At 39.7% G+C, this 20,428-nt stretch overlaps 2 protein-coding genes across 3 annotated transcripts in view; both read right to left on the reverse strand.

The window, feature by feature from the left end:
* Positions 1-15,920, reverse strand: part of LOC311047742 (mixed lineage kinase domain-like protein) — an 80,850-nt gene extending 64,930 nt beyond the window's left edge. Inside the window, exon 1 of the mRNA XM_084060573.1 lies at positions 15,835-15,920. The gene's annotated coding sequence lies outside the window, so the exon portion shown is untranslated. The remainder of the gene's footprint in view (positions 1-15,834) is intronic.
* Positions 9,862-20,170, reverse strand: LOC311047741 (mixed lineage kinase domain-like protein). 2 transcript variants are annotated; one of them, XM_084060571.1, is made up of 12 exons: positions 20,055-20,170; positions 19,889-19,945; positions 15,333-15,782; positions 14,906-15,010; positions 14,334-14,511; positions 13,758-13,858; positions 12,983-13,109; positions 12,693-12,777; positions 11,963-12,105; positions 11,738-11,787; positions 11,494-11,640; positions 9,862-10,763 (listed from the first exon to the last, which is right to left on the reverse strand). In XM_084060571.1, the coding sequence occupies exons 3-12, from the start codon at positions 15,778-15,780 to the stop codon at positions 10,714-10,716; spliced, it is 1,434 nt and encodes a 477-aa protein (XP_083916697.1). In that variant the 5' UTR covers positions 15,781-15,782; positions 19,889-19,945; positions 20,055-20,170; the 3' UTR covers positions 9,862-10,713. The 2 variants fall into 2 exon arrangements, with proteins under 2 accessions (XP_083916697.1, XP_083916696.1); XM_084060570.1 differs by having other exon boundaries at positions 12,983-13,112.
* Between the last annotated feature and the right edge of the window lie 258 nt (positions 20,171-20,428).

Below are 20,428 nucleotides of genomic sequence, written 5' to 3' on the forward strand. Positions count from 1 at the left end.
TCTTAAAGAGTGTTAAATTAAAACAGTCACAGTTACCACCGGCTCTTAATGAGTGTTAAATTAAAACAGTCACGGTTACCACCGGCTCTTAAAGCGTGTTAAATTAAAACAGTCACGGTTACCACCGACTCTTAAAGAGTGTTAAATGAAAACAGTCACAGTTACCACCGGCTCTTAAAGCGTGTTAAATTAAAACAGTCACAGTTACCACCAGCTCTTAAAGAGTGTTAGATTAAAACAGTCACAGTTACCACCGGCTCTTAAAGCGTGTTAAATTAAAACAGTCACAGTTACCACCGGCTCTTAAAGCGTGTTAAATTAAAACAGTCACAGTTACCACCGGCTCTTAAAGAGTGTTAAATGAAAACATTCACAGTTACCACCGGCTCTTAAAGCGTGTTAAATTATACAGTCACAGTTACCACCGGCTCTTAAAGCGTGTTAAATGAAAACAGTCACGGTTACCACCGGCTCTTAAAGCGTGTTAAATGAAAACATTCACAGTTACCACAGGCTCTTAAAGCGTGTTAAATGAAAACATTCACAGTTACCACCGGCTCTTAAAGAGTGTTAAATGAAAACATTCACAGTTACCACCGGCTCTTAAAGCGTGTTAAATGAAAACATTCACAGTTACCACCGGCTCTTAAAGCGTGTTAAATGAAAACAGTCACGGTTACCACCGGCTCTTAAAGCGTGTTAAATGAAAACAGTCACGGTTACCACCGGCTCTTAAAGCGTGTTAAATGAAAACAGTCACGGTTACCACCGGCTCTTAAAGCGTGTTAAATGAAAACAGTCACGGTTACCACCGGCTCTTAAAGCGTGTTAAATGAAAACAGTCACAGTTACCACCGGCTCTTAAAGCGTGTTAAATTAAAACAGTCACAGTTACCACCGGCTCTTATAGCGTGTTAAATTAAAACAGTCACAGTTACCACCGGCTCTTAAAGACTGTTAAATTAAAACAGTCACAGTTACCACCGGCTCTTAAAGCGTGTTAAATTAAAACAGTCAGTTACCACCGGCTCTTAAAGCGTGTTAAATTAAAACAGTCACGGTTACCACCGGCTCTTCAAGAGTGTTAAATTAAAACAGTCACGGTTACCACCGGCTCTTAAAGAGTGTTAAATTAAAACAGTCACGGTTAACACCGGCTCTTAAAGCGTGTTAAATTAAAACAGTCACGGTTACCACCGACTCTTAAAGAGTGTTAAATTAAAACAGTCACGGTTACCACCGGCTCTTAAAGAGTGTTAAATTAAAACAGTCACGGTTACCACCGGCTCTTAAAGAGTGTTAAATTAAAACAGTTAGTTACCACCGGCTCTTAAAGAGTGCTAAATTAAAACAGTCACGTTTACCACCGACTCTTAAAGCACCGGCTTCGAATGCTATCAATGCATTGAATGGGAGATTATCACGTTTTATCAGACCATTGAATGGGCGAAGTAGGCGAGCTACTGTCTACCCCGCGATTTGTCACACCATTCATTGGGCGTAATCAGGAGCTACTGACCTACCGACGGAGGCGGAGCAGTCCCCACAACAATATTTACGATTCTGTGCGTATCGGTACATAACTCGAACGGCGCTGAGTAGGCACAGGCGAGCGTCGCACCGCTCCGGACGGCAATGAAATGGCTCTTAAAGCGTGTTAAATTAAAACATTCACAGTTACCACCGACTCTTAAAGCACGTTAAATTAAAACAGTCACAGTTACCACCGGCTCTTAAAGCGTGTTAAATTAAAACAGTCACAGTTACCACCGGCTCTTAAAGCGTGTTAAATTAGAACAGTCACAGTTACCACCGGCTCTTAAAGAGTGTTAAATTAGAACAGTCACAGTTACCACCGGCTCTTAAAGCGTGTTAAATTAAAACAGTCACAGTTACCACCGGCTCTTAAAGCGTGTTAAATTAAAACAGTCACAGTTACCACCGGCTCTTAAAGCGTGTTAAATTAAAACAGTCACAGTTACCACCGGCTCTTAAAGCGTGTTAAATTAAAACAGTCACAGTTACCACCGTTTCTTAAAGCGTGTTAAATGAAAACAGTCACAGTTACCACCGGCTCTTGAAGCGTGTTAAATTAAAACAGTCACAGTTACCACCGGCTCTTAAAGAGTGTTAAATTAGAACAGTCACAGTTACCACCGGCTCTCAAAGCGTGTTAAATTAAAACAGTCACAGTTACCACCGGCTCTTAAAGCGTGTTAAATGAAAACAGTCACAGTTACCACCAGCTCTTAAAGCGTGTTAAATGAAAACAGTCACAGTTACCACCGGCTCTTAAAGCGTGTTAAATGAAAACAGTCACGGTTACCATCGGCTCTTAAAGAGTGTTAAATGAAAACTGTCACAGTTATCACCGGCTCTTAAAGAGTGTTAAATGAAAACAGTCACAGTTATCACCGGCTCTTAAAGAGTGTTAAATGAAAACAGTCACAGTTATCACCGGCTCTTAAAGCGTGTTAAATTAAAACAGTCACAGTTACCACCGGCTCTTAAAGAGTGTTAAATTAGAACAGTCACAGTTACCACCGGCTCTTAAAGAGTGTTAAATTAAAACAGTCACAGTTACCACCGGCTCTTAAAGAGTGTTAAATTAAAACAGTCACAGTTACCACCGGCTCTTAAAGCGTGTTAAATTAAAACAGTCACAGTTACCACCGGCTCTTAAAGCGTGTTAAATTAAAACAGTCACAGTTACCACCGGCTGATTCTAGGAGCCACAAAGTAAGCCTTCATAGCCTACTGGGAATGCAGGGACGCGGAAGTTTGCACTCGCACGGGCGCACACACACACACACACACACACACACACACACACACACACACACACACACACACACACACACAATCTTTAAATACACACACCAAGGATTATGAGAAAATAGTCGTCAAGAAAACTAAGTATTTACTAAAAAGACAAATATAGATGTAATCTGAACATTGTTGGCTCTGTTTTTAAAAAATGCCCAAAATAGAGTCAAGATATGCTTAAGAATACCAATTTCATTCCTCGAGTCCAAATTGTATGGAATATGTGTTTGTATGTTGTATACTTCCAGATATTTGCTATGTTTCCCTTTTTGGGTGTAACATAGGGTTAAAAATTAATCCTGTGGGACATTATTTCAGTCTGGTACATGGCAGAATTTTAAATACACACGTCAAGGATTAAGAAAAAGCAGTTGGTAAGAACTATTTAGTAAAAACAGAAATATATGATATGAACATTTTCAGCTCAGTTTTTTTGTGCTGTTTTTGTCCTGTAGCCTAATATAGAGTCAAGATGTGCTTGAATCTTAATAATAACCACTTTATTCCTTGGGTCCAAATTGTATGGGATTTATTTTATCTTGTCTCTGGATGTTTCCTTCAAAAGTTATGGCCGTGTGGCTCCTGGATTCTGACAGTCCAATGTTGGCAGCCCTGCAATTATGGCATGATGATTCTGGTTTTACTTATGGATCTAGGCTGGCATCTATCCACGCGTTTCCTAGGGCGTTGTGGGCATCACTTCCTGTCGATTTCATTGGATATCATTGGATTTCGTTGCATCAAATCGACAGGAAGTGATGCCCACAACGCCCCAGGAAACTTGTGGATACACAACTGTCAAATTAATCACATGCACAGAATTACTTCAAATGATTATGAATATCCAGTTATAAATTGGTCATTGTAACCTACCTGGTGTATATAATTCTATGAGCAACAAAAACACACTTGAAAGAGGATATTTCTGTGTTGGAAATTGGGATAATGCATCTCTCCAATATGCCTAATAGTCCAGGGGCCAACACTGATATTTTCACAAATTGGTACCACCTGAGGTGGCCGTAAAGTTTTTGTATTTTTGTATTCCTACATGTCTCTAGTTTATATTTTGGTATGATACATCTTCCAATTCAGTAGCTTAATGGCAGTTATCACTACCTACCGGCTAATGTATCCGGTAGGAGACACAAAGTAGAATCTTTGTGTCTCCTACCGGAAATACACCCGGGCATCAAATTATTGCGACAAAAACCAAAATATATCCATGTATTCAAGGCTTCATGGGGGGTGCAATTGATAACTTCTCAGATTTTTGGTGTATGCAAAAAGACTGCTTTCCATAAGCTTGTAAAAGTTGACCCTCCTTCGGTCTAGGGTGGTCATAGCTGAATGGGTAGAGAGTCCCCCTGGGAAACTTAAAGGAGGAGTTCACCCAAAAAATGATTATTTTCTGTCAATTGCACACCCCATGAAGCCTTGAATACATGGATATATTTTGTTTTTTGTCGCAATAATTTGATGCCCGGGTGTATTTCCGGTAGGAGACACAAAGATTCTACTTTGTGTCTCCTACCGGATACATTAGCCGGTTTAGAGTGATTACTGTCATTAAGCTACTGAATTGGAAGATGTATCATACCAAAATATAAACTAGAGACATGTAGGAATACAAAAATACCAAAAATGTACGGCCACCTTAGGTGGTACCAAAATCTGCCTTGGCCCCTGGACTATAATGCCTGTTGAAGTTTTGCTTAATTGTTCAACCACCATCGTTAAGACACTGAATAGATTTTCCTGGGTCGTTCACTTGCTGTGCGTTGATGGCTTGTTAACGACCGTCATTGATTCTAAATAGACCAAGTTGTTACTTGATATCCTTTGAAATAGAGAGGGGTCATTGACCACTGTTCTGCTGTCTACTTAAAAGGTACCTAAAAAACGGATTATTTTATCAATTCAAAATTGCATGACCCTCCCTTGGATTCAAAGTCAAATTAGCTGACCCTCCCTTGGACTAAAATTAGAAAGCCATGACCCTCCCCTATTTTCCTCCAGGGACCCCCTTCTGTAAATTTCGACTCGTCCCTTAACATTAGTTTTGTCCCCAGACATACAGAGACGTTTACCTCTCATGAGAATCCTCCATTTCTCTGAGGATTACCCATAGTCCCTTGCTAATACGAAGCTTGGTGCAGGCATGTTGAACAGCAGATGGCGTAGTTTCCCCATTTAGTGGGATTTTAACTACAACCTATTGAACTATGTTACATATATACATGCTTTCTAGCATGCTTTCTAGCAAGCAAACTGTCTAGTCTAAACTTTATACTATAGACTGTTTGGTTGCTAGAAAGCATGTACGTTTATTTATCGTTTTGTATTTTTGGAATTAATTATTTTTTTAAAACAATTTTTTGAACATTATTTTTGGAAACTTATTCTGGATTTGGATTTGTCTATTCTGTCCACCTCGACCTCATCAGAACGAACTCTCTTACACTTATATAAAAACAATCAATGACCAAATGTCTAACAAACAAATAGCCAAACTGCAGTAGAAACTGCATCGACTAATTTCTTCTTTACAAAACACAATATGATATATTAACAGGCTACAAGAACACATCAATATTCCTTCATTATTAACCTCCTGGGGTGCAGCATCTGGGGTCCGGTTTGTTTTTGTTGCCAATCAACAATAAAGAATAGTTTGGAACAATTTGTATGTTTATTTAAATATAAGTCCTGATAATTGTGCTACTTTTTTTTTTCTTTTTCTATTTTTGCGGGTTGGTTCAGGTTCCTCTCTGATTAACATATATTTTTTCATTTGCTGTAAATGATGTTCAAGTTGGTCACACAGGGCTAATAACAGCCTGAGGTTGGTACTTGAATGCATGTTACAGATGACAAAACAGAGGTTACTGTCATAGTAGTCTCTCGAGACCGACTGTAGGTTCACACAATCTTCTAATGTTTCCACCTACTGCTTAATTTATGCTCCATCATACGACCTGGTGCCACGTGCCAAAAATAGCTGATCTACAAGCTCACAATAGGTTGCATCCGCTGTAACAGTACATGTTACATGGCCTTACCGCCTTACCTTGCAAGTACATTTGCGAAAGCCATGCAGCATTTTGTTTGTAGGTGTAATGGTTTTCTGCTGGTGTCACTCCAAATAGAGCCACAAGGGGGCATAATTGTATACAAAGGGATTCTACCGTTGCGCCTCAGCCTTAAACGGCCAGTCTGATGCGTCACAAGGGTATGGAGAGAGAACGCTGGAGCAACACGGACAGTTTAGGCCTTTTATTTAGTTAGGTGCAAGTACAACAGAATGACTGACGTTTTGGCATAATTATATATTAGTTTCAAATATTTCAGACATGATTTCAATTCGTCCAATACAGCTTAATGTTATATTATATTTATTTTACCTTTTTAATTAAGGTTATTTCTCACCATCCAGCTTGATCATTAGACAGACAGACTTTTTTCATCGCCCAACATAAATGACTGATTTGAAAATGTTAAACACAACAGTTGTTAAAGCCAACATGGGCCTATATGACGGTGTGTGTTTGCCCAAGGAGTCCTAAATAAAGTCATCTGGAGAACGTTGCTCAAGGATCAGCATAATGCACGCCCAAATGAAATCAAACATCTGGTTATGCACATCAATCCACCATAGAACCGAGTAGGACAGAACACTGTATCAATCCACCATAGAACCGAGTATGAAAGAACACTGTATCAATCCACCATAGAACCGAGTATGAAAGAACACTGTATGTGCTGCAGAGACACATGAGGGAGTCAGGGAGAACGCACAGAACTCAATACGGGGTCCACTCGTCAGAAACTAATGAAACGGCAGGAGGAGTTGACAACAGATAATTACAATTAGCCATTAGCTTCACAGTTGCGTTCAGATGGTAATGGTCAATGGCTGTATTAAAGAATGAAGCTGTTCAGAGCTATAGACTGGCCAGTCTCCTCATCCACAGCGGCCTTCGGTCAAAAAGTGTACAGAGAGCAAGGGTGGCAGTTCACGGTTCTTTATATAGTATTGCACACACAGGTACAGGTCAGAATAGTAGTATCTGTAGATAATAACAAACAAGAATACAATGGTTCACTGTAAGCAATCACATAACATACAGGCACATCATATAGGCTAGCATTAGCTTAGTGATCAGACATGTGCTAAACAAACAATTCAGCTAGCATGGTCCATGTGCTCAACAAACAATTCAGCTAGCAAATAAGGGTAGCTGCTAGAATGAACTAAACATCCACAGGTGACAGAAATAATCAATAGTGCTTTAACAAAGGCATACATGTAACTCAACAACTTACATGAGCATTCACTCATCTGACTGCATCTGCCTGTCTGATGCAAAAGGGTGGGTCAAATGGTGCAGCACCTACTTATAGACTAAGCAAAAGGCAAAAGGTGTCCTACACTCTGCCTGACTGAAAATAACATGACATACATTGCATCACACAACACCACCTACTGGTGGGAAGGGGGAATTCTGCACAGGCTGTGTGCAAAATCAGAGCAATTGCTCCAGCCAGTGAGGAGAACCGGGTTGTGACACCACTACAGACAAACAGACGGATGGACACACACACACACACACACACACACACACACACACACACACACACACACACACACACACACACACACACACACACACACACACACACACACACACACACAGAGGTTACTAGAATTATAGTAGGATACTCAACCCCTGTTCATTATAAAACTAATTTAGTTAAACTGATGGTAAGCCACATCTAAACAAGCATTTCAATGGTCCATGTTCTGCCAGCGAAAGGGCTTAACTTTTATATGAAACACATGTTAATGTTGGAGAAATCTGACATGTTAACAAAACAGTCAAAAAGGCAGGGACTTTAAATTGACACCAACATTATCCCTTATGCATACAATATCAAATAGTATACAGGCCAGTTGTTGAAGTATTTTGCATCCTGAACCATAATACATGGTACAAAATACACCCATACATAAACACCAAGGTAATTCTTCTTAGTATAGTAGAAAAGGTAACGTGGTGAGGTGCTGCATTCTCTGGCACCATATGAAGTTGTTTTTCATTAATTGACCTTTCGGCAGATAATCAATCAAATGACATGAAACAAATAGGCTATCATACATTTCGTAGCTGTCGGGCATAAACCTCTTATATCCATATTTAATGTTTCTTTAGTAAATTAACGCCCTACTTGATCATACTACAGCGTCACACAAAAGTATCAAAAATAGCAGATCTGCAAGCTTGAAATGCTAGTAACTTTTGTTGATCTGTTCCATTTGTGGCAGCCAACCAGTGGTGGAAAAAGTACTCACATTTTGTACTTAAGTGAAAGTATCTGCAATGTAGAAATGCTCTGTTACAAGTAAAAGTCCGGAATTCACAATTTACAGTAGCCTACAAAAGTATTGATATCAAAATGTACTTAAAGTACCAAAAGTAGAAAATACTCATTGTACAGAATGTCCCATTTGGCCATTTCATAATTTTTCAAATGTTATAAAATGTTTAAAAATAATTTGAAAATAGCAGATCTACAAGCTCACAATGCCTGCATTGAAGTGGGTTTGTAATAATAATAATCCAAATCTACTAAGTTATTATAGTAACTATGATCTTGGATGATCTTCAAAATAGTGTTTGCACTTTCTCAGTTTTTGGTCCGTGCATCTACATAAACGAAGTGCTTACCTCATGGACACGGATGTTACAATTATGTAGGGGCCCTCAAAAGTACCCGTATCTTCCGTATTGTTCAATAAAAAGCATTTTTATTCGATTGGTGGTCATTTTCTCATAGAGTTATAATGTATCTGAGTGCAATACACCTCCCAACCGATAGGGTCAAGTATTGAAAGCATATACGAAAATACAAAGAAAATGGCCAACGATCGGATTAAAATACTTTTTTTTATTGAACGATGGACGATACGGGTACTTCTGAGGACCCGTACATAATTTTAACATCCGTAACCATAGTGTAAGGGTTTATATTTGAAATCTGAAAGTTTAAGTAGATGTACGGGCCAAAATGGAAGAAAGTGCAAAATCAGGTTGAAGTTCATCCATGACGGTCGTGACAGACAGTCGTGTATCCATAGCTGCCCCTTATGCTGGAGTATGTTGGCCATAATAATCTGTTGTTGTTTCTCATTATGAATTCATTAAGGATCCATTCTTTTATGCTTATGCCTACCTGGAGGTTAATACTCTGAATTGTGGAAAACCCTGGAAACCCTGGCTACACCTCAAGGTGTTATTATTAGTAATAAAGAATTTCAATCACCATCATGTTCTCAATCTCATCTTCTACCCTGCTGTGTGTTCACCCCGCCCTCTAGTGGTTCTAAATTGCCATCTTAATAGTAATGTAGTGTTAATAGAATGGGGAGTTTGGATCAGCATTTGCACTAAGAATTACTGTGTAGCATATTTGTAGCAATTATAGCTGAACCTGCTTTGATGTACACAGTGGTTCAATGTGTCACATGTACTTACTGTACTGTACCCACATACTAATAATAATAATTCTTGAACCGCTTGAACTGCTTAGGCCACAGTTGAGATTTAAAGCAAATTTCAGTTTCCCTCTTCCAATGTAATAAAATGTGTATCACTTTTACTCTTTGTACTACTTTTGTTGAGGTGCGTGCATGTGTGCGTGCGTGTGCGTCTTTGTGTTCAGAACTGAAGCCATTCAGCTGCATCTGCTTTGATCTACAAAGAGGCAACACACTATCAGGCTTATGTGGAGATGGACCCCTCACAACCTGCAGTTAGTTTTCTTAAAGTTTTCATCATAATTGCCTGTCAAAGCATATAGGACCCTGGATGACAAACTCTATTGATCCTTGTTTATAATGGTAAAGCTGTCAGAGAGCACTCACAACTCATGTGGTCATATTGCACCATTGTTTAATAACCAGGATCATTTACATAATGATATCAACAACAGATATACAGCGAAGAGTCATGTTATACAGTACATCCTAAACACACTGATACGACTACTTCTCATCCTTAAGCCCATGACCCACATCATTCCAACACACTTTGCTAGTTTGGGAGGCAGAGCAGAGGCAGCTCCACTGATCACGTCCAACCCAGATTTGGCTCTAACAAGGGTTTGAATTCGTGCTATGCCACCAAAATGTGGAATGCCCTACCAAAAGTGGTGAAGGAGTGTAAAACCCTACTCTCCTTCAAAAATGCCCTAAAAGAGTACCTACAGATGGCTGCAATTCTAAACTGGCCCCTGTAAAAGTCCAAACCTAAATATCACTGGGATTGCTATTTAAGACAGTCAAACTCAATACCCTCATACCTGTCTAACTACTTCTCCAAAGTGAGTGACACACCCACAGCCACAACACTAGAGGGAGCGACCATGATATGATCTGGTACCACACAAAGTTACAATGTGGAATGCCCTGACACCATCCAATAAAGGATGGGAAACACTGGTTTCTTTCAAAACTGGCCGGAAAATTCTTACATTTCTGACTAATAAAGTATTCAATCAATCAATCAATAATCATGTCCTGAACATAATCAACCCCTGCTCATTGTTCTCCATAAAAATTATATTATTAAATTGATGGTCAGCCACATCTAAACATCTAATTTGATGGGCCGTGTCCATGGAGAGAAAAGGCTTTATGAAACACGTGGTAATGTTAGAAAAATCACCCACGTGTACAAAAAGGCAGGAATTGTAAACTTACACTAAAATTAAGACTTCATATTTTTGGAGGTTGATGACTTTTAGGTCCTGTACTGTAACACATGGTACAATATACACCCATGCATAAACACCATGCTGTTCCTTCTTCTGAGAACACCTGCTGGCTTACTCCTCCTCAAACTGCTCCACCACCTGGCACAGCTTGTCCACCAGCACTGTAGAATAGAGATAAATATCATTTATTTTGTGGGATGTTTACGACTACACCAAAAGGCATGAGTTGAAATGACCAAAGGGGTACAACAACAGTGACCAATGAGGTTAGGGTTAGAGGAACACAAGAACGCTCGCCCCGGGTCAAATCCGGCGACCTCGTAACAGTCACCATCAGGTATTCCTAAACGTAACCTCAGTAAAACAAGACATACAAGAACCGCTGAGGACGATCGGTCCGTGGAAAAAATGGGGGAGAGTGTTTTGGGGCGAGTGTTCCGGTTACCAGTTAGAGAGATAAAACCGGTGTTATTGATGTGAAACAATAAAATAAACTGTAATTTAATGCATTTTGACACAGTTTGCATTTCCGGTCTGGCGTGAGTAGACAAACCGGGATGAGACTCTTCACCCCATTGGAATAGTTTGCCCAGTCTACTCTAAATGGTAAATGGACAGAATTTATATAGCGCTTTACAATGTATTTCACATTCACCCATTCACACATTGATAGCAGAGGAAACCACGCAAGACACCAACCTGCTCATTGGGAGCAGTTAGGGGTTCAGTGTCTTGCTCAACACGTAGCCAGGAGGAGCCAGGGGTTGAACCTGGAACCTTCGGATTCCAAGACGCCCGCTCTACCTCCAGAGCCACTGCCGCCCCACTACTCTACTCTGTCTTCCCTGGGATAACACTGAACCTGGGTTTAAAGAAGCTGAACAGAATTACCTCCAGCTGTTGGCCTTTGGAAAGGATCATACCCACGACAGGCATCGATCAGTTCTCTCAGCTTTCTAGGACAGTCCTCAGGAAGTGGTTCTAGCACTCGCTTCTCCGCACACACTCTCTTAAAGATGTGGAGATCTGTGGTACAATCTGTTATGAGAGACATGTGTTATAATACACACTAAATGTAAAGAAAGTGTGCAAGGAAAGTGCAGTCTGCGTTAACCACTTTTTTCAGGACACATACCGTCAAAGGGTTTCTTGCGCGTTGCGATTTCCCACAGGACCATTCCAAGACTGGGAAAAGAAAAGAGAAATTCAGTGTGGTTTGGTTCATTAATTCATTTCAGTTATTGGCTCTAGGTCCAATTAGAATTAACTGGTCATCCTCTGAACTTTATTGTATTCATGCATTTTATTTGTTTGTATGTTTTATACTATGTTATTATTCTTATTACTGTCGAGGACTGACCTGTAAATCTCACATATCTTGCAGTATGGATGGTTGACACTGTCCAGCTCTTCAGGTGATCGGTAGCGCAGGCCGCACTTCTTTGGGCCCTTAGGGCTCCTTCTCAAGGACGTCTCTGTTTGTGCCAGCTCCAAACCACCCAGCTAGTGACAAAACAGACAGCCAACCAATGAATGACAATACAATATAATAATTACCATAGGAAATACAGAAAAAGGTGTTGGTATTAGTCTGTTGTCCATAAAACAAAAGTCACTAAGGAATATTTACTAGCTATATTAAAATAGTTTACTTTAAACCATTAAGACCGGGAAAGCATCTGTGTAGATTTTAGCTATATAGCAACAGATTTATTTCCAGAAAAATAGCAGACATACAAGCTCACTTGTACATCTGCTATGTTTGAAAAATGTGTTTGGAAGTGTTGCATTTGTTGCATTTTTAGCCTCCTTCTGGTTGTTTATGTTGAGTTAGCAAAATGTTTTTTTTAATGGTAGTGGATAGAGAGAGAGGATATTTGTCCAGCCAAGCACAACAGCAACCAATGGGCGTGAAGAGACTTGACAAAGGGTCAATTAGCCGAAAGAATAAGATTAAAATTGTTACATTTGAAAGATTATATACATGCAGTGAGCTGTGAACAAAATCAATCAAGGCAAAATGTATAATTTTTAGTAATTTCATACCAACTTAATATAAAATATATGCTTTATATTTAACTTTGTCATACCTTAACTCTGTAGCCTTCAGCTACCATGAACTTGTCGCTGGTGATGCTCCCATGGACTTTGGATTTTTGTTCTGACTGATGTAATCTGAGAGGAAACAATAGTAGTCAGTGTGTCATTAATCAGAATCAACAAGAGATTCATCAGAAGTCAAAAGCTTTATTAGAATGACATTTAATCTCTGTCGGGTGGCTCATGTACAAAACGTCAAGTCATATTCTTACTTATTGAACTCATTCTGAATCTAATTGGTTTGTTTTGTTCTACCAAAGACTTTCCACTGAGAACTCACCTGTAGATGCCTTGGGCAGCATCCAGACACATGCGAGCCTTCTTGTCCCAAGTTAGTTTGAACTTCGAGTTGTTGTCCAAAACCTCTCTCAGACTTCCCTTGGCACAGTACTCCATCACTATCTGTCCTGCTGGCAGGGAAAAGGATATATCATATGTTATAGGACAGTGGTTCTAAACCTTTTTAGGCTGCGACCCCCAAAAATAATCACATTTGAACTGGGGACCCCACCCCCCCCTGATAAGCACTTGGAATTGTAGGAGTTGAGGCATTACATTTAGTTTGACTCGTTTCCCACAGATACATTTTGTGAAAATAGCAGATCAACAAGCTCACAATACCTCGCAAAGCGAGACGTTTGCGAGGCGTTGTGAGCTTGTAGATCGTATTGTGAAAATAGCAGATCTACAATCTCACAATGCCTCGCAAAGTGAGGCGTTGTGAGCTTGTAGATCGGCTATTTTCACAATATTTGCCTCTTATATTATTTGACAATTTGGCCAATGTTTGACCAATTTTTTATAGTTTGTTGATGCATTGATGGTTTGTTTAATTTCTTTTTTTTATTTTTATTAAAAAGGTCTTAAAATCCTTAAATTGTCACTTTACTGTGATCTGGGGATCCCCTCAAAATCATGACCCTGGGGGTCCCAACCCACAGGTTGAGAACCACTGATATAGGAGACAGGCATTAAGTAGAAAAATGAAAGCAGATGATGACGTGGTTTCAATAATGCTTCTCAACAAGTAAAGCACAATTATAAAAATGACTCACCATTGGTACCCTCGAAACAGACTCCAAACAGCCGCAGTATGTGTGGTGATTCATAGCACATCATGGTTGCGATCTCCTTCTCGAATATCTTTATCACCTCGCTTTTAGGGAAATAATACAATACATAGATTAACACCCAGCCAGGCCCGCTCTCTCCCCACACTGTACCTGATTGACAGTAATGTTAATCTATTTTGCTCATTTACAGCAGTGGTTCTCAAACTTTTTCATGCCAAGGACCCCCAAATTGATATGTATTTGGCCACGGACCCCCTTTTGAAAATATTTTGTGCCAGGGACCCCAAGAAGAGAAGAAGTGTGTAAAAAACATTATTCAAACTTTTCCAAACATCTCCATATTTATATTTCCAAAATTATTTATCATCATTTATTTTAAGCCTAGAATCAAGCCATTCAGGCTCCTGGTGAATAATGACCATAAAACATTTAATTCTGTGAAGAATAAAGGGTATTTAAATGAGTAATTAAATATTCATTTTCTTCCTTCTTCACAGAATCATATATTGTATTATTATAGTATAACAATTTGTTCAATTCAAAACGTGTGCCGCAAACCTTGGTATAGTGGTCTGTGGACAGAGGTATCTTTTGATGGCCACAGGATATTTCCTGTATTCTCCCTTGTAGACTTCACAGATGTCAGTTTTCATGATGGGCGTTTTGGGATGATCAAAGGTCAGGTCTTCAGGGATGATCTTTCGGATGCCTTCAGGAATGATCTCAGACTTCTGAACTGATTATGGCAAAACCACCAATGAGATTAAAGAAGAAAACGAAAACATCAGACAGCTGTCAGTGAAACTAAATCCCTTTCTGGAATAAAAACATTGATAGCACAGTCTAAATCACTGAGGGATACTGCTGTGAACATATGACATGTGACAAAACTATCCTTATTTTACCACAGTGACTGGGGATTAGTTTTTCCTTAATTGTTTTATTCAAATTGAAAAAGTCTATATACAAAGCATAATGTGAAATGTCTAACAAATAAATAACCCTTCCTCTGAAGTCTGGGATGGAAATCATCCAGATGTATTATGGGTGAAATACAAAGTTGAATAGTTCACAAACCATGCACTATATTGAATGATATGTGGCAACTGACCTTCAAGTTGTTTACTTACGCATTTCAATCATTTGTTTCGCGTCTGCCTTAGCATCCGGTTTCAATGACATAGCATCCAGCTTCCCCTCCACAGTATCCTTTTGGTCCACCACATGTTGTAGAACTGTGAAATACATCCGATATTAAAGCCAATCACACAATCAACATTAACTTCATAAAGGCGTACCTACGTACAGCTTACATTTTAGACATTAGACACGGGTTCTGTAGAACCAGTGTCTACACTATTATACAGTCAACACTGGTAGACTAATAATAATAAAAATAATAATAATCATTAGACCTATTCCAAATTGAAATTCAGTTTTCAGCTCCCATACAACGCAAAAAAAGAAAGGCTGTACACATCTGGCTCAAAGAACAATGATAGACTTCTTGCACAAATGTATTTTATACAAAAGAAGACAAGACCCCCCTCCTCTCACTTTTCCGGATCTCTACACAATCCTTCTTCCTGTCTGCTTCATACTCTTTCCGTTGAGAATCTGCATCAAACAGCTTATGATCCATCTGCACCTGCAGATTCAGGCACAGCACCTGGAACGCGTCGTTGAGACGGTCGTTCAGGCTCTCAAACTCGTCCCCGTGGTTGTAGGTGTTCATGATTCGCTTGAAGAGAGTTTTCTTATCAGCGTTGTATTTTTTGACGACAACCCTAGCAGACTCCAGCGTGAGCTTGAGCTCCTTGAGGGCCGTGTACACCTTGGAGTCGGGAGAGATCTGGGCCCTTTTTCCCTGGATGGCCCTCAGCACTGGATCCAGCCCTTTCACACGGTCTTTCAGACGCGTGCATCGTTTCTTGTTGGCCTTGACCTCCTCGCAGAGAGTGTAGAGTGTAGTCGCTATGCCGAAGATGGGGTCTATGAAATCCATGACTGAAAGGAGAAAGGGGGACAGATAGGTTGAACTGCAATAGACTGCACAAACAACATTTTCACCATGTTTAAAAGGATCCCTGGCTAATAAGCCAAACATGCCTTACATGCATTCCATAAATTCCATAGGGCTAGACCACACTTGGGCAAATGACATCATCAACTTGCGACGGGCATTGCCCATATTGAGTGAAAGATGAACTGTTTCTAAAATAAATACAATATTTAAACTAAGGGATAGTTCACCCCCAAAATGACTCGATCGATTAGTCAACCCATGGAGACTAGAATTCATGGATATTTTTTAGTTTTTGTCGCGTTCCTAAGCCAATAATTTGATGACCGGCAGCGGTTCCGGTAAGAGACACAAAGAGTCTCCTTTGTGTCTCCTACCGGAACCGCCTACCGGTCTGCTAGTCATAAAATGATTGGCTTAGGAATGCGATCAAAACAAAAAAATATCCACAAATTCAAGTCTCCATGGGGTGACTAATCGATAAAAAGAAAGTCATCTTTTGGGTGAACTATCCCTTAAAGGGGAATACCATTCATTTTGAACATTGAACTATGTCTTTAATACACCTTAGAGCTGCTGTGGAAATAAGAAAAAAGTCATGATTGAGGTCATGTGATCAGTGACAGTGACATACGCACGGTGTACTTTTCATAGCATTCATTAGAATGGGGAATCTCACTTCCAGCTGATTCAGTGCGTATGTAGTAGTTTATAATGGTATTATGGTTACATATCACATTTAGCAAGACATAGTACTTGTAGATAGATATCAATTGGCTGAAAATGCTCTAATAAGTCTTAACTTTATATTCAAGACACACTGTTTCAGCTGGAAGTCAGATTCCCCATTCCTATGAATGCAGCAGCATAGAGGGCGGAGCCAAAAGTAAACCGTGCGTATGTCACTGATCACATGACCTCAATCAATTCTCCAGTTCTAGGCAACATAGAGGGATGGTGGGGAGACTTTTTTCTTATATCCACACAACGGCTCTAAGGTGTATTAAAGACATAGTTCAATGTTGAAAATGAGCGGTATTCCCTTTAATGTGTGTTTTCCCTTCTTATTAGCCAGGGATCCTTTTAAACATGTTCTTCGGGTATGTATGATGTCATAGTTATACACTAATAAGGATACACATGCTGTCTAACTCGTCTAACTCAGCGGTGACAAAGATTGCCACAGAATTGGAGGCACAGCAGGTCCAAGGAGCAGCCTCAGGCCACAGCTATACTATGTTATCCTATTAACCCATTAAGACCTGCATTCTACAAATGCCTTCTAAACCAGTAGTGCTTTCAAGATGTTTTAAAAAAAATCTTCTTTTTTTATAATAGCCATACCATTTTTTAATAGCCAACGCTAAAATCTAAACTGACAGATTCCCCGGTTTTAATGGGTTAACCCTGTAAAGCATTGTGCTCATGACACATACTTTAATTTAATGCATCAAATACAAAGACAGCATTGTCACACATAAGTGTATTGTGCAGATTCCATTATGTGTTGTACTTACAAATATAAAGCATACATTACAACTATCTGCACTTCTCAATCTCAGCTAATACTGCGGTGAGGACAGTCAACAGAGGAAGAGGCGGTCAGTCACTGGAGGCCACATGTATAACTATGTGTTTTCTCATGCAATGCATTGTATCCACTACACTGCCAGACTTTAATTTACTGCATGAATACAACAATATCATTATCAAAAGCACGTTGTTGGATGTGTATGGAACTCATTCTAATAAACAACCTATTTACAATAACAACAACCTTCACTTCTCAGCTGAGCGCAGAGAGGACAATAGACAGAGGATGAGCCAGTCAGAAGTGAACCAATCATTGGAAACAGCCGAGGCCCACAGGTCACTCATTTTAATCCCATAACCCTGTTATGCCTTGTAGCCACTACACTTACATATTGTCATTCAACATGTATACACAACATCATAATTGTCACAAACATTGTCATTTACAGTATATGACGTGCTGTATATACCATCAGTTGTAATATTTTTCTACATAGTTTAGGCCTACTACATGCAGAAAATAAATGATGATTTCTAATCTATATTATGCACACATTTGGCAACTTCCATCATAACTGTATTGATAAGTCATCCATGGTGTCCTATCCATCTTTGCAGAACCACTCTATGAGGTCCATCAATACGCATTGTAAAAGGACCTCAAAAAAGGACACACACTTCAGAAAAGCCTGGACACCTCCACTACAACTCTCGGAAATACGTTTTTCACACACAGAGTACGGATAGCGTCTGCATTTCATGCAATGCTGTCATGTTCCCTTGGGAAACATCAAAAGGTTCTGTTGGTAACAACTAACAAGTGCTTCCGTGCCTGTTGCCATTATGGAAGGATCCAACTCCAGCCATTCATTCATCACAGCCCTTCCTAAACTAAAATCTCTGTTTAACAGGAACTCTAACAAATCCATGCAATTCCAAGAATGTCACTGGTAATGGAGTTCAAACAAGGACCAAAGATGAGGACAGATGTACCACATAACTCCCTCTGCAACATGACAACAAAGCGTCTACTCTAACACCAAATGCTACCTCGTGTCCATTGTCACCTACACTTCTGCATGTATACACATTTGTCATTGCTACATGCACGCTCCTGAAGAGTGCTTTTTTCTAGTGTAAAGAACAATGAAATGGTGAAACTTTTGGTTTAGAGCGGCAGCTCCTAATACGGGTCAGCTTTGGCGAATGTGCTTTCAAAGGACTCTGCTGTGCAGTACTTTAGACATTCACATTCAAGCACCGAAGGCTGGTTTGTACTTAGTGCTTGTGCACCAGTGACGACAAGCTGTGAGCAAGTTTCTTTTAAGGGTTATAGGTTTCTTCAGGTCATAATACCAGTAGCACAACAAGTCTATGTTGTTTTTTCTCTTTCTTTTGTATTTCTTCGGACTGCCCCCTCGGGCTATAGTGTAATAACTGGCCCTACAAATACCCAACCTCTGAATCTCTGAAATCTAGACAAGACAAACTGGTCCTGTTGTCTCCCTGCTGTCAAACTATTTCAAAAATCACTTCTTAATAAACTGGATCATGATTCTATGTCTCTAGTAAAGCAGTTCATTTGAAAAGACTTAATACAGTACTACACTTTTCATCTTTATGAATATGCTACAGCAGTAATACCTCTGGGTATCTTGTATTGTTAAATGCCACAGATGGCCCTGACTGAAAAATACTGTTAATGTAACTCAGAGAGTGTAAAAGGGAACTGACACTTATAGTCCAGGGGCCAACACTGATATTCAACACAAATTGGTACCACCTAAGGTGACCGTAAAGTTTTTGTATTTTTGTCTTCCTACATGTCTCTAGTTTATATTTTGGTATGATAACCCTTCCAATCTTGTAGCTTAATGGCAGTTATCACTACCTACCGGCTAATGTATCCGGTAGGAGACACAAAGTAGAATCTTTGTGTCTCCTACCCCGGGCATCAAATTATTGCGACAAAAAACAAATATATCCATGTATTCAAGGCTTCATGGGGTGTGCAATTGATAGAAAATAAATATTATTTTGGGTGAATTCCTCCTTTAAGTTTTTCAGGGGGACTCTCTACCCATTCAGCTATGACCACCCCAGACCGAAGGAGGGTCAACTTTTACAAGCTTATGGAAAGCAGTCTTTTTGCAAACACCAAAAATCTGAGAAGTTATCAATTGCACACCCCATGAAGCCTTGAATACATGGATATATTTTGTTTTTTTGTCGCAATAATTTGATGCCCGGGGTAGGAGACACAAAGATTCTACTTTGTGTCTCCTACCGGATACATTAGCCGGTAGGTAGTGATAACTGCCATTAAGCTACAAGATTGGAAGGGTTATCATACCAAAATATAAACTAGAGACATGTAGGAAGACAAAAATACAAAAACTTTACGGTCACCTTAGGTGGTACCAAAATATGGCCTGGCCCCTGGACTATTATACAAAGCAAAATCCTCTACACTCTCACTGTTAAATGAACAGTGAGCGTGAGGATTGATCTGAGTTCATTTATATTGATACAGACACAGTGCACATATCATACTTACTGCAGTCAGACTCAGTGCTGTAGCAGGCCTACAGTCTGCTCTGTACTGTAGAGAGAACTGTGGACAGAATAAACAGGAAGCAGGAAAAGGAAATTACCATTACATTAAACTTAGCAACAAACTGATTTCAATAAAACACATTAAAGGACTTAAGGAGCTCATTTACCTGTAGTGAGTGTCGATGCAGGACGCCTGTTCACACCGAGGACACTGAACTGAAACTCGACTACAGCTTGTTTTTACAAGACTCTGCTCCTCCTATTTTCTCAACTTCCTCTCTGCCTGACAGTCTGACATACCTTTGTTGTTGGAACTCAGAGTGAGCCAATGGCTCCATGTCTGACACACCCAAGCGCAGATTGCTGACTTACTATATGATTTGATCAATAGAGCACCGAAGTCTGTAATTTACACATCCTACCTGGTTCGTGGTTTTCCAGCCCCGCTCTGAATCCCCATAGACGTGTTTAATATCGCGTCAAATAAGAACTGTGTTCCAAAAATAAACAAATGATCCCGGCGGTTTGACTCTTATGGATA

This window comes from Gymnoscopelus microlampas (genome assembly GCF_963454915.1).
Source record: "Gymnoscopelus microlampas genome assembly, chromosome: 6".
In the NCBI taxonomy this organism is placed as follows: Eukaryota; Metazoa; Chordata; class Actinopteri; order Myctophiformes; family Myctophidae; genus Gymnoscopelus; species Gymnoscopelus microlampas.

Bases quoted from the DNA above. Each gene is read 5' to 3' on its own strand.
- LOC311047741 (XM_084060570.1), bottom strand. From the start codon at position 15,780: ATGGATTTCATAGACCCCATCTTCGGCATAGCGACTACACTCTACACT. The intron at 13,859-14,333 runs GTTTGCGGCACA...TTTCCCTAAAAG, and splicing joins CCACAGACCACTATACCAAG to CGAGGTGATAAAGATATTCG. The intron at 11,788-11,962 runs GTCAGTCCTCGA...TTCTTTTCCCAG, and splicing joins AAGATATGTGAGATTTACAG to TCTTGGAATGGTCCTGTGGG.